The 15,017-nt window shown below is 37.1% G+C and overlaps 1 protein-coding gene across 1 annotated transcript in view; it reads left to right on the top strand.

Annotated features, from left to right (window-relative positions):
* LOC140142447 (pyruvate kinase PKM-like) overlaps nucleotides 1–9,172 on the top strand; it is a 35,157-nt gene extending 25,985 nt beyond the window's left edge. Inside the window, exon 11 of the mRNA XM_072164429.1 lies at nucleotides 4,274–9,172. Within this exon, the coding sequence (XP_072020530.1) occupies nucleotides 4,274–4,541 (268 nt within the window). The 3' untranslated portion in view covers nucleotides 4,542–9,172. The remainder of the gene's footprint in view (nucleotides 1–4,273) is intronic.
* Nucleotides 9,173–15,017: the final 5,845 nt, after the last annotated feature.

Genomic DNA, 15,017 nt, shown 5'->3' with positions numbered 1-15,017 from the left:
TTTTTTTGAACTTTTTTGCCGCTTGCTTGCTAGCTTGCTTCTGCTTGATCTTTTTCCTGCTCGATATTCGCCCGTTGAATTCTTTTGTGATCATCCTCATCAGCTGCCAACTCATTGGTTTCATACTCTGACACGGTCGCCCACCCATGCTCGCTGATGTCAGCCAGTCTTATAAACTTCTGTCTTGTACCGATAGTATCTCTCGCTTTAAGTAGGTGCACCTTACCATCAACTGGGTCATCAATGGCCTTGGTTATTAGGTCGTCAACAGATCTATATTACAAGTAAATAACACGTAACACTTATTAGAGACAATTCATATCAGATCATATACGCACCAAATCGCACATTTCGCGCCAATCAACCTATTGAGATAATTCAAGACATTTCCACGCTGGATGATTTCTTTTTACTCGGACACATTGGCTCATACCAATTGAACAACATTTCTATAAAAGGTGAGCCACGCGTATCACTGCCCTTTTGCTATAGTTAACCTTGCACACAGAACAGACCTATTGATATTACACGGTCCACTGTGACACGGTCCATTGGACCCATTACAACTGACCAGAAAGCTGCTGCCAACCATTTCTTATTAAACATAATAGGAGCTGAATTATCCTTCTAATAAATTTAATCATTTTAAGTACTACAGAAACGGAACGAAAACTTAACTGTTTAAACTCGTACTGCCGTTTATTTCCTTCTCTTTTCCACTTTGTTTCAGAGGCCGTCGCCAACTTCTTTTCAAAACACTCCGCTGTTTTCTTATTTTCTTGCCAAAATTCCTCCTTTGCTGACTGTAGTGACTCTGTAAACGAACTTTTTAGCTCTGCTTGGCTACTTTTGAACTGATTCAGTAACTCTTGAATGTCTTCTTTCGTTGCGGCCGTCATATTTAATAATATAGGCCTAACACCAATGCCACGTCACTGAAGCTGAGACGGAACCGGGATATTGAAAAAGCGTGTGTGCTGCGTGGTGCTACCAACCTGAAGTGAAATTGAGAACGTACGATGACCCCTGGCTTTCTACCTCATGTCAACCTGATGATTGAATTCTTTCCTCCCCGAACAATCAGTCAAATACCCACCCTGGATAACCGACAGAGGCAAAACCTTTTAAAAATACACATTAAAATTTTTTGGATTTTACAAAAAATATCGAAAAAAGCGTGTGTGCTGCGTTGTGCTACCAACCTGAAGTGACTACCAAACACTAACACGCCCGGCGCACACCCAAGTCATTCATTATGACGTAACGTGAAGAAAATAAATATATGCTAATTCGCCGAGGGCGCTCAAACGCACATATTTTCATATTTCGAGGCCTCTCCAAGAGAGATTTAAAAACCAATTACATATACAAAGAAAAAGCTAAAATGAAAAACACAGGACTACAGCATAAACCTTTGTCTTATATTTTTAATGTGTGTTTTGTGTTACCGGATTTACCTAATGCATGTAGTTTTTCAGTTGCAACTGTATTTTATTTATTTCCACTCTACCACATACAAGATACCTTCTAAACCTTCCGATGATTTAATCAACAGGGTGGTTGCACCCAAATTGCTAACTTAATTGAGTGTGTTGTGTGCTTTAGGTGCAAGAGTGTCATTCTGTTTGAAGTTGCTTGATGAATTTACCGTGTCTTTCCCCTTGAAATTTCAGTTTTTGAGTGTTCTGGACTTGTGAGAATTTGTAGTTTTGGGCGAACGGAACTTCTGCTTTTTGTTTTCAAATCCTGATTAAAGTACTAGTAATTGGTGAAAGCTTGATATATGTCTCCTTATCAATATCAACCAAGTTGTTTTGAATCTTGAGCAACATGTTCAGTCTGGATCTTTTCCTTCATTCTGATGTGTTCCAGCCAAATTCAGCTAACATTTGTGTGACGCTTGCCTCCCCTTTGTAGTTTCTCATGCAGAAACGAGTGATTTTATCATTTTTCTTAGCACCATTTTGCACCTCTTCTGCCAAATTTCTTGATTTGCCCCAATTTGTAGGGATCATATGCACAGCTTGCATATATTCAAGCATAAGATGAACTATGGTGACGTAAGCAGTCTTTACCTCCTTCAGGCAAAACCACAGATTTCTTCCTATCATGCCTGTATGATGTGCCTCCTAACATGTTGTCAACTTGCATGGATGAGAGTTTAGTATCTGGAGTTTTTGACCACAGACAATGTACTAGTAATCTCTTATGTGGAGGCTTCTTTTTGGAACACTGGGCAGGATTGAAACTTCCAAGTTGTTTGCCATATATCAAGCTGTTTAAGAATCTTGCAAAAAAAGAATTGGTGTCTGTCTCAGATGAGATGTTTGATACGGTCACACCCTTAACCTACAACTGTCTATACTTTCCCATCTCCTTCTTGCTGTCAATTAGTCAATCAATGTCAATTAATCTGCATAAAAATCCATAAGAACATATTTCTAGGATGCTCATATGTGTATCAGCCTACCATGGCAAGCATGGCATGCTGATTGGTTGATACACGCTTGATACATTGCTTGATATGTGGAGTGACACAAAACTGCAGTGTATAAATTAATAAGTTATATTTAAAAAAAGCATTTAAAAAGGTCACTGTTGATATTTCACATTGTTTTGCTGTTCACATTACAGGTCTGCAGCCCAGGTAGCTCATTTTCGGCCTCTTGCACCAATCTTAATGGTAACTCGAAACTACGATATTGGACGCAGGATGCACCTCCATCGTGGATGTATCCCGTGCATCATCAAAGATGAGGCACCAACGGACCCACGTGAATGGCCAGAAGACGTCGACAAGCGTGTCAAATTTGCTGTTGATCTTGGAAAGCGTCGCGGATTCTATGGCGAAGGCGTGCCTATTATTGTCGTCACCGGTTGGCGAGCTGGCTCAGGATTTACTAATACCATGCGCATCGTCTACTCCTAAATGGGATGTACGGATCAGGATCTTAGCTAGGATTTGACAAGTGTCTTCCATTTTCACCAAAGCTGCCTGCCAAAGATTTGACCCTAAAAACATAAAGAAACCCAGACCTCTACCCCATTTTGGGGTTCAGTTAGTTCGAATAGCTATTGATATAGCCTTGATTTATTTGTGTGGTCTTGTTTTGTGTTCACAGAACTTGTTCAAGCATTATTTTTAGAATTTATCATGTCTCACAAGCTTTAATTTTGCCTGTTCCAGGAGCAAACTGCCCGTCCAAAATGACAGGTGGACGGGTGGCTAGCTAACACACTGGTACTGATATAGAGTGTATACTTATAAATAAAATATAATAGATATTATTTGTTTTCTTCTTTCTGTGTTTTGCATGCTTTACTGAAAAGTTGTGTCAAAGATCATACGAACAAAAATGTTCACTAAACTTTAGATGATTGACACAATCATAGAGAAATTCCAGGGTTGTTATGCTGTAATATGTCGCAGACTTAATTATGGCATGGTTGGCAATCCATAATGGAAATCACAGTTGTTATAAATGATGTAGATATTGTAGTAACTATAACAAGTCAGTGCATTGCATCTTTTTGGAATGCACAACATTCTTTAAAAAGCTGCATAAAATATCTTGCCAGGGCTTTCCCTGTAACATTGACCAAGCCCAGCGCATATCTGACATTTACTTGTTTGCATTCAAAATATTAAAGTAGAGAGAGTTCAGAGTGAATGGAATTTGAAGAATGAACATTACAATGCTGGATATTAATTGGAACAAATTTTACATTTATGTTGGTTTAGAAAGGCAAAATAAAAGGTCTTTCAGGAGACAGATCAAACCTAAGGCAGTTGTGAAACGGTGCATCCATCTTGTCTATCTGAATTGATCGGAAAAAGCAAGCATGGTAATATTGGCCATCGGACTAAGAGATTGAGTGACGATGTAACCTTACTGATTCACTCGCCACACACAGCTGCTACTAAACATCACAGGTGTCCAGATCACTGGAATGTGAGTGTTAATTATAAACCCAGAGAAGAAAAACACCTTCACATCTATACAAGATTACATCATCATCACCGTGTATATACCAGAGTGCAGTTTTCTTGATCAAGTGAACTTGGACTCTCAAGCTCTGGATCTGCAGCATATTCTGATTAACGCCCCTAAAAAAGGGGGTCACACAAGCAGGGTGGTGCAGTTCTGCTGATGTATTGTCATATGGCTATATGAAAGTGACATGGAGGAGTGACATCCCACTGTCTGTGATGCACAGCTTACAGTGCAAGCACACATTTATTACTCACATTGTTTTGCTGTTCCCATTTCAGGTCTGCTGCCCAGATAGCTCAATTCCGGCCCCTTGCACCAATCTTAATGGTAACTCGCCAATACGACGTCGGACGTAGGATGCACCTCCATCGCGGATGTTTCCCGTGCATCATCAAAGATAAGGCACCAACAGATCCACGTGAATGGCCAGAAGATATCGACAAGCGTGTCAAATTTGCAGTTGATCTTGGAAAGCGCCGCGGATTCTATGGCGAAGGTACGCCACTCATTGTCGCACCGGTTGGCGATCTGGCTCGGATTTACTAATACCATGCGCATCATCTACTCCTAAATAGGATGTATAGATATAGAGTGTATACTTATAAATAAAATATAATAGATATTGTCTGTTTTATTCCCACTGTGCGTTGCATGCTGGTAAGATTGCACGACAATGGTTTGGCATTGTAATGTCCCCCGTCATTATGCTCAAAGTTTAGTTAAGAAAGTACCCCAGAATCAAGTACTTGTGAAGCAGGTCTGCTTATGTGATCAGTTATACGGTATATCCAAAGACGTAAAAAATGTAATATTATTATAGCATCGGACTTGTCACATTATAATAATGACATGTAAAAGGATGCTTATTTCTGGTCATATGTTGTTGGCATCCATAATTTGTAACTCCTGCAATGTACAATGAAAACCAAATGGTATAAGTAATGATATTTTAAAATCTTTTTTAATTTTGGGCATTACAATTAAAACGACTATATTATAGTGACTGCAAAGTTTTTTCTTTGTAAACATCATGTATCATAATTTACATGTATAGGCCAATTAAAGTTGATTTGTTGGTTCACATTTCCAGCCTACACCAACTATTTTACCACAAGTTTTCATTATTTTAATAACAAATCCACTTTTCTCAAATTATCAAAGGACTTATAACAACTCAAACTGACAGGTCTGTCCTTGGATGATTTTAACAGATTTTCTTAGCAGTTGGTGGAATATATGGTCAATAATTCAAATTAATGCTCTCTCTTGCCATGTTCCTCATGCTCTCAGAGCTTGCAATATCAAACAAAAATTCATGTACACTGTAAGAAATACCATCACACATTGTTCTTTTCGTGTTGGCTTCGTGGAACACAAAAAGCACCGAAATAAATGTAAAGCCATAAAATATTGTTTCTTGTTAAAATGTCTTGAATTGTGTTTTAAAAAACATTTCATTATTGTGTAGCAAAAACATTTCAGCTAGTGCAAAAACAAAGAGCAATCTAATAGCTCTCAAAAGAAACTAAAATATTGATAAATTGTGAGATTTGTGAACCCATGTGTTCCTAAACACCATTTTACAAATATATAGATGTATATTAAGACAATCACTCATTGTATCCACGTGTGTACCCAAACAACTTTTCCTTCAAAACATTGTATGTAATACAAGTAGTACAGAGATTGTTACATTTTATTTTGGTAAAAAGGAAAAGTTATAAAACATGAGAATAATGTAGGTAGGGTGACTAGCACAATTAAATTTGCTCACCTGAATACCAGTTGATGAACATTTGTGTAAAATTTGAATGATTTGGATTGCTGTATTAAACACATAAATCTCTATTATCACTAAAAATGTGTAATGGTTGAAGTGGTATTAGAAATAAATGTTTGTACATCTTAGCACAAATATATGAACAGGGTTATGATCATAGAACTAGATGGGAGATGGTAGAATCCACCATGTTTGCTCTTGCTTGTGTAGGGGAATGTGTACCTCTGGATTAGTACGCCATTAGTTTGTGCATTTTACTGAATGTCTTAGGTAATAATGTTGATGTAATAACACAAGCTAAGCACTAGAGTGCAAACATTTGTAACATGTTTTCTAAGATGCTGGATCATTGGTTCGCAAAAAAGGAAGAGGTCTATTTTAGCCCCATGCATAAGAATCCAATGGTGTATTTTTGCAGGATTTCCTATTATGAAGCTGGGTAGACTCGAGGTGGAGTCTGCCGTGTCTAGTGTGATTCTGTGGTTATTTTGCAATCTGTATTACTTTGGTTGTTGTTTTATCAAATGTTTGTATATTGCTATTACAGTATGTCTGTCAAGATTTTACCAAGAAAAGATGAAGCAGCGTAACATATGACATACTTTGTTGCACTGTGTAACATTTTGGGTAGAAGCGTGCATCCACTGTTTTCTTTATTTTTTCTTTTAATAATCCCACCTTGTACTTTGTGATGTGAATACTTGTTTTATTTATGTATACAATAATATCATTTCTTTCACCTTCTTGGAGTAATTTGTATTGTATGGAATATTATTTTGAAAGTGCCATAAACACTAGTTGCAAGCCACTACTGTTGTATCATATTAGTTTAATTAAACTTATCAGAAGATAAGGCACTGTAGATAAGAAGCTTCATTGGGTTATTCCAGTTGAAATCCATACACCCCATATGGAAGAAATAGCCTTATTCTTTTACACAAGGAGTGTTTCTAGAATGGAGTGGGATATTAAGGTCATGTCTTCCATAGGGGGTGTATGGATTTCAACTGGAATAGCTCATTGCACCACAGAAGCCCCAATCAACAAAGTTGTTCTTCCTTGGTGCATGCCGTGGACATGTAGAATTTGTCAAGCTTAAAAGCCAGTTGCTAAACCAGTTCCAGGCTTTTAGTTTTGACTTTAAAGGCTCTACTAACGACACAATATTTGGAAAGAAAATGTTGCAAGGTATACAACTAACTTTGAAATGTGGGGGGAAATCTGAGTAAATCACAAACAAAAATGTTTATTCATCATTGATGTCATTACCCTATGCAAATAACATGTTAACTTATTGATTGTACACAATCACAATGGTGCTGTGTATACCATCATTGATAATATATCTTCATGAAGCTATAACAGGTGATAGATATTGGGCTATTCCTGTTGAAATACATACACCTTGTGATTTCAAATGGAGTCACTCATACAGGTAATCCCATTTGAAATTCACACTCTCTGTATGGAAGATTAAGATTGTGTCATTCGTAGGGGTGTATGGATTTCAACTGGAATAGCCCATTTAGCCTTCATTGTTGCTACACCTTGAATTGTATGTGCTGTCAATTCTGTGATGTCTTTCTCATTTCCGTAGTTTGATATGATAGGGCATGTATAGAGACTTAAAAAAAACTTGCGCTATTGAAAAGTTATGAACAATAATTGGAAGTGAAAATAACGACATGTAGTTAATTATATGATGTGGAAACAACCCATAATCTTGCTTATCATCTTGTTATAGTTTGTTATCTTGATAACCAGTATGTACTCAATGGACACTTGTAGTTTATGCAGAGGTCAATTGCACACACTGCCAGTTATGTGTATTGAAGGGACACATATCCTCCCCCACTTTACTTAAGAAAAATCGAGATTTTATACCATCACTCAGAAATCTCTAGGACTGCATATGTTTGTATATAAGCTCTCATGCAGAGTCTGTCCTTTACAAAGACATCATCCAATTTGTATTTTTTGTCTGAAATTACAGGCCTATAGGGCACTGTAATATATATGCAAAATTCAATACCTCAATCAAATGACCCTTTAATAGATATTGATAATCATGTTTCTTTAAAAAAGTTGTGGCTGGTGGAGGAATTTCACTCATGCATAAAGCAGGTGTGGATTTGAAGCTTGTGTAGCAGGTACCAAAGAATTGTGGATTTTTGGTGATAGGACTTTTGCCTTGTAGTGTAGTATTTTAATCTGATTTCATTCTAAACTTTCATTCTACTATTATTAAATTCATGTTTATTTTTCCAAAGACGATGGTCATGCAAGAGGTATAACGCAGGGTCAGAATTTTGTGTCACAGTGCGAGAATCAATCTTGATTCTTGCAGAATAAATTTGCGGGAATCATTTGATTCTTGCAAATTTGATTCTTGCAATTAACAAACATTTGCAAGAATCAACTTTGATTCGCGCAAATCTGTTTACGAGAATTTTTCCGAGAATCGATTCTCAATGAAATTCTGACCCTGCACAGACATTTCCCCACTTTTCCACAATATGCTATCCCAGTAGGTAAGATCATGTGACATGTTTGGTTTTGATGTGCATTGATTCACCCAAGATCTTGTGATATGCTCCTGGAATAATGCATTATTGGAAAGCAGGGAAATGTCTGGCGTTTGTTCAGTACCATTTATTATTACTTTTATGGCCATGTTCCCATAGGATGAAGCCGAATGCTGAACATAGTGTAGTCTCAGTCCCAGCCGGCTTATGCACCTTTGTCAAAAAAATAAAGCATCTTATGATCTGGGGACATGCTTAGGTGAGATGTCTTCGATTGGCTGGTTGATAGGCCAAAATGCAAACCTAGAAGTAGAAATATACTCACAAAATGCTCCAAACAGAAAGATTATCTTCTGTTTTAATTTTTATGAGAAAAAAAATTACTTGTCTTTTTTAGAAATATATACTCAGTATCCGGGCTGTCAGTTACAACATTTTGGTACCATTTTGCAATTGGAAGTTCCAAAAAACCAAGGGGTTTTCATTGACCAACTAGAGACATCTCTCCTGAGCGTGTCCCCAGACGATTGGTGTAGTGATGAATGAGCACAAGCCAGTTGGGACGGAGACTAAAACGTGTGGAGCTTGGTTATGAGCAGTGCTTCATCGAATCTTCATCTATTCCTCTTTGATAGGGAGAAACTTTGTATCGTCTTTTGCACCACATCTTTTCCCTTTTACAATGTGTGCTTCCTGCTTCTTTATCCTTCGTATTGGTGCAAAAAATGCATGCGGTGGAAAGATAGAGTGATGTTGCTCAAATAGAAAGTTTACTATTAAGATAGTATCAAAACCAAAAAATAGATTTACAGTGTTATTTACTGATTATAATGTAATTGAGGAGTAAATAATAAATACTATCGTACAAGTGATATTTGCTAGTGTTATACCTGCTATTATTTTACTAGAGATTGTACCCAATATGCAGTGACTTGTACCACTGTCAATTCCAACAATAGAATTTACCGTTTTGGTATATCCAGAAACTTGAGTCTTCAAATAATCCTGAATACATCATCATTCTGTGCATGCATGCTCTAAAGCAGGCATAGCGGCATGGTGCCTGCATCGCATGAAGTTCGGAGAGTACACAGTGGGGTTGAACATTCACTGGCATGAATGATGTCATCATGGTTAATTTTTGCTAAAAAAATGTTGGCATGTATTTTGTGTCTATTTTAGTATGCGCTATATACAGTACATGGCGCTATGGGTTTAGGGTTTTCTTTTTATGTTTTTTGGCATCCTTAAACCTGAAATGATAAAAATTTGATTGGTTCCATTTTTTCCCTGTGGTTCCCACAAGGGGTCGGAGGTCACAGTGGGGCCAACAGGGGGGGGGGGGAAGGTCATATTTTTCTGTGGTGCTTAGTTCAGGAAATAGGTCAAATGTCAAACATTTCATACATGGAAGTTACAATTTTAAAATGGTCCAATTTCATCGAAACTGATTTTGAAAATTTGGCTTCTGTGCATGAGATATTTGACACTTGAGCTAATTTACTCTATAACTCCTGAACTATTCACCCTAATTCAATATGACAATGATTCCTAGCAATGAGAAGGACAATTTGAGGTATATTACAACATGATACAACAAATTTCACATTTTGGCCCCATTGTGACCAATCAATCTTTAATAAATTAAGGGATCTAAAATGAGCGTTTATTATGCGTTTTCGACAGTATTTTTTTGTGGGACATGAGAGCACCTCAGACCTATCGAATTGCATTCTGAATACTGAAGCATGTCTTTCTGATATCAAATAATTTTCATCTTTTGAAAATTACAATATAATACAAATTTTATGACAAATTATAAAAATTTGATATTTTTCAAATTTTTGATATATAACAGTCCTCGAAATAAATTATATAAATCTAATGATATATTCTTAGAGTGTATGTAGCAGGAGGAAGCATGACGGTCAATTGAAAATTTTGACCTTTCATATTGAAGATATAGATTTTTTTCCCAAAAAAACCTAATTTTTTTTGGTGTTTTGGTAAAAATATCCATATCTTCAATACGAAAGGTCAAAATTTTCAATTGATCGTCGGCATTTCATCCCACCTACATACGTTAAGTATAAATCATCAGATTTATAAAGTTTACTTCGAGTACTGTTAAATATCAAAATATCAATTTTAATGATTTGCCATAAAATGTGTATTAAATTGCGAATTTCAAAAACCAAAATTATTTGATATCAGAATGACATTCTTCAGATTCAGAATGCAATTCGATATGTCTGATGTGCTCCAATGTCCCAAAATAAATACTGTCCAAACGTTCATACCCCACCCCTTAAGGAGTTGGTAAAATTGTTCGCAATAAAACAATTTTGGTGATGCCTTTTGCAAATAATTACATTCATTTACAAACCACAAAAGATGGGTGACCGCTAGTTGCATCAAAAAACTCACTTTTCTGAAGCACCAGTTTGCCATTAATTTTTTTTAAAGCTCTGGGTACCCATCAGTCCTTCACTTTGGACAGGAAATCTGCTCCTAGACTAGGCAAAATTAACCCTAACCCAACCAGAGCTCACTAAAGCTCACTATTAAAACCACTGCTTGTGCATGCATTCCACATGAAGTCATATATGCTCAGGGAATCGCTGGCCGGGCCAGCGTAACCCCCACGGCTAGAGGCTGGTGATCTTCTGAGTGGCTGTGTGGCACCCCAACTCCCTAATTTATTAAAGATTGATTGGTAGTTTCATTTTATTCAGTTTAACCGTAACTGGCCGGGCCAGCCAAACCCCCATAGCTACAAGTCGGTGATCTTGTGCGCAGCACCCGAGGGGTCCAAGGTTTGAATCCCGGGGGTGCCAAGTAAAAAACTTGTTCATCTTCTCTCCTTTTTCATTCCTCCTTTAATACCTTTCCGATAGCCAAAAACCACGTTTAGCGTTAGGGTTAATAGGCCAATATTTTCCTTCATCGAGGCATGCGTACTAAATCATACAAAATCTTACAAAGGAAACCTCTGCACATGCATGCATTGCACATGTTGGGCATGATGCAATCAGCCCAAGTCATATGCTCAGTGAATGCCCAGTGTAACCCCCATGGCTAGAGAGGCTGTTGATTTTCTGCATGGCATGCGAGGGGTCCGAGGTTCGAATCCCGGGGGTATAAAGAGACTACTTTGTTCATCTTCCCTTTATTGTTTCTTTCCCTTCCGATAGCAAAAAAACCATGGGCACGGTTAGGGTTAATGCCCTCAATAGATTTCAAGCTGTTAAGAAGTTCATTGAACTTTTAAATAGATCAGATGTAGCAAACAAGAATTCTTACCAACACATTTTGAACCCTTTGAAAGCCAATAGTCTGGATCAAGTTTTAAAGGTCAAATAAGGATGTGCAATTCACATTGGCAGTCAAACCTTAATTTTTAACTGCTATCCTCCCTATTAATTGCTTCTGTATAGACGTCGTCAGTGTGATGTCATTTTTGGCCATCTTGTGGGTGAATCAATATAATTACCTGCTAGTAAGTAGTATAAAAGAAATCATGTGATAACCTTGAGAATGCAACTGCATTTGGATAGCAACTTTCTGTTTTGCAACCCATCGGTATAAGTAAACCCAATTTTTTCACATAAAGCACATACATCTGGTGATTTCTGGGTGCTTTTAGGGCAGAGATGCCACTCAGTTTCACTCAAAAAACCTGAAACTGGTGAGAAAAACCTGAAAGAGCCGTAAACTGGCTGAAAAATAAGTAAATTTGCAGGAATTTGGACTCACAAAAAACCTCAATTCAGGTATCTCTGTTCAGGGCACTTTTGCCCAAATGCACCCAGTTGGGTGTGTTGGTCTTCACTGAAAACCCACCCATCGATATACCGAAATCGTTAAAAAGATAACCCAGAACTGTGGCACATCCTGTACCCCTTCAACCAGAGAACCCTCCTGCAACTACCAGCTTTCACCCACAAGATTGCAAGAGGCTGACATCCTCTCTACTTTTCCAATGTACACCTTTAAGTTATACACTTGATGCCATTGGGTAAAAACAACAATTATGTGACGTGATCAAGCACAATTCAGTCAGAAGGCGGAAATATTGATTTTCAGATAAAGCCAAACAAAGGAAGTATTTCATTTCGTTTCCTGCTGTTCTGGAAACCCCTTAACTGCTCATATCTCTGGGAGGAAATGGTTGTCCAAATTCAATGGGGTTTCTGCAAAATGGAAGCTTTACAAATGCTGATACATCCTATAAAACTGAAAATTGAATATGGCCGACTTCAGATTGACTTTGCTTGATAACACCACATATCCTGCTTAATCCTGGTGAAAACCATACATCCGAGTTGCGATGGCCCCTACATTTGTTTCTATTTTTGGAAATGTGCATTTTTACTTCAAAAACTGAGTAGGCCCCAATTGAAATGTGTTGAGTGGCTTAGACCCGAATTATGCCAAATTGTACATGCCGTTATCATGAGTTTGGCCGACTCCCTAATATTTTAGATTCATTTGTTCAATTTGTGTTACACAATGAATTTTCATGAATCAGGCACGAGACTGAAAACTGTAAATGGGTGTGTAATTGGGCAAAACATACTCGAAACAGGCTGAAATTGAAGTTGCGGAAATTTTGACTAAAAAAAACTGAAAATTCTCATGTCTAATGAATTAGTGAATTGACTATGCTGTATCACACCGTTAACTAATCCTGTACATGTATGTCACATTCTTAAACACTTGAGAATGTTCCTGCAATCTTATTGGTTCTTACCCGTGTGATATAACACTATATCACACGGGTCAGCGCGTGTGCATCGACGCGATTCGCGTACTCGCTATTTGAACCAATCGGAGGCGCATAGCAACAACGGGACTGATCGATTTTAAGCCCTAGGTATAAATCCTTGCAAAATGTAGGATTTAATTTGATTAAAATTTGTAATACTTATGATATTTTTATTTGAATTGAAGTGTTTGAGAATGAGAATAAAGGTATTGTTTTTAGCCGCTGTCGTGCATCTATCGTCTCATATAACACGGGCAACATCATTATTTTTGGCGTAAAACAACTCAGCGAACTTCAGCGGCTAAAAACAATACCTTTATTCTCTAACTCTTTCACTCACTTATATTGAAAAAGCATTTTTAAAATAATTGATATGCTGCCCTCTGGCTCTAAAGCTATGATCCTGTGTTCACTAATTCAAGTTAATCCACTTGTACCATAAATTTAACAAAGACACGGATTGACTTTTGGTAGTATGCTAAAATCATAACGTTATAATTACGGTGCATGAAAGAGTCGGGTGGGAAGATCTGTTATACATAACAAATAAAGAGAACTAAAGACTTTTTATATTTCAGTTCAACTTTATTTTATTTAAACCTCAGTAAGGATACACAGCATATCACACTCTGGAAGGTGACACTGGATGTGCCTTTTTACATTAAATCAAAATTATGAACATTGAAGAAAATATCTAGAAATGATAGAAATTGAAAGTTTGTGTGAAAATTTCATGTAAACATATTGCAATGAGATTGCTATCATTACAAAAGTTGTGAAGTTAAAATTGTCCATTTTAATGGTAAATCGATATAGCATGAATGATCACCTTGACGGGTGTCTTACTAAATGAAATTTAAACCATACCAATCAACATCCAGATCCAGTTGACAGGGAAAAATGGTAAATGATAATTCGATTTTGAAACCTATTGAATGCATTTAAAATAACTTCATCCCAAATATCTGACATTAATATCTCTAATGTTATAGCCCTGTATAGCCTCCAATGTGAACACAATGAAGCACCAATAATGGTTACCATGGCATATTTTACTTAAATACTTTCTTTATAAACTGACCAGATCAGTCAAGTTTAATTTTGTGCAGAACATTAATAATGGCAGAAATATAGGTAAGACCCTGCATAGATTCAGGTCCAAACTGTGGACTTAGGACAGTTTTCCTAAAATTAATACACTACATACTGAACTGTCTTTGGCATATAATATTGATTATAATGAGCATGCATGTATACAAGTTACAATGAATACTTGGGTGATTTCACAAAGACTTGCAAAGAATGCTAAAAATAGTTTCCAATAATGGATCCTGAAGATTTGATAACATTATAACATTTTCAATGCAGTCTTTGTGAAGTCTACCTCAGTTGTACACTACACAACAACACTAAAATAATCTCATCTCCGATGGCACAGTTCATTAACCTCCATTCAACAAACATAGTTGACCTATGCATGTAGAAGCCTATTGGAGTTAATGAACTGTGTACTTACAGGTGAGCATGTTTGAGTTCCTTGTGGCTAGATAGATATTCACAATCTCATCTCTGATGGCACAGTTCAATAACCTCCATTCAACAAACATAGTTGACCTATGCATGTAGAAGCCTATTGGAGTTAATGAACTGTGTACTTACAGGTGAGCATGTTTTAGATCCTAGTGGCTAGATAGATATTCACAATCACTGTGCAAGAATCAATCATGAAAATTAATTGTGTCAATCATTTGATTCTTGCAGTGTACGGACACAGGTGAAGAAAGACATGAATTTTGTAACAAGTAGCACAACAGCCTTTTTGAAGCAGACACAATTGGAGGGCGCTGTTCAGTGGGTAAAGCCTTTTGAATTTCCTTGGTTTTACCCAAAGCCAAACTTAACAGCGCCCTCCAGTGTCCGTCATTCTTCAAAGAGGCTAAATGGTATGA

The sequence above is a fragment of the Amphiura filiformis genome, chromosome 20 (genome assembly GCF_039555335.1).
Source record: "Amphiura filiformis chromosome 20, Afil_fr2py, whole genome shotgun sequence".
Taxonomy (NCBI): Eukaryota; Metazoa; Echinodermata; class Ophiuroidea; order Amphilepidida; family Amphiuridae; genus Amphiura; species Amphiura filiformis.
This window is presented reverse-complemented; position numbering and strand designations above follow the sequence as displayed.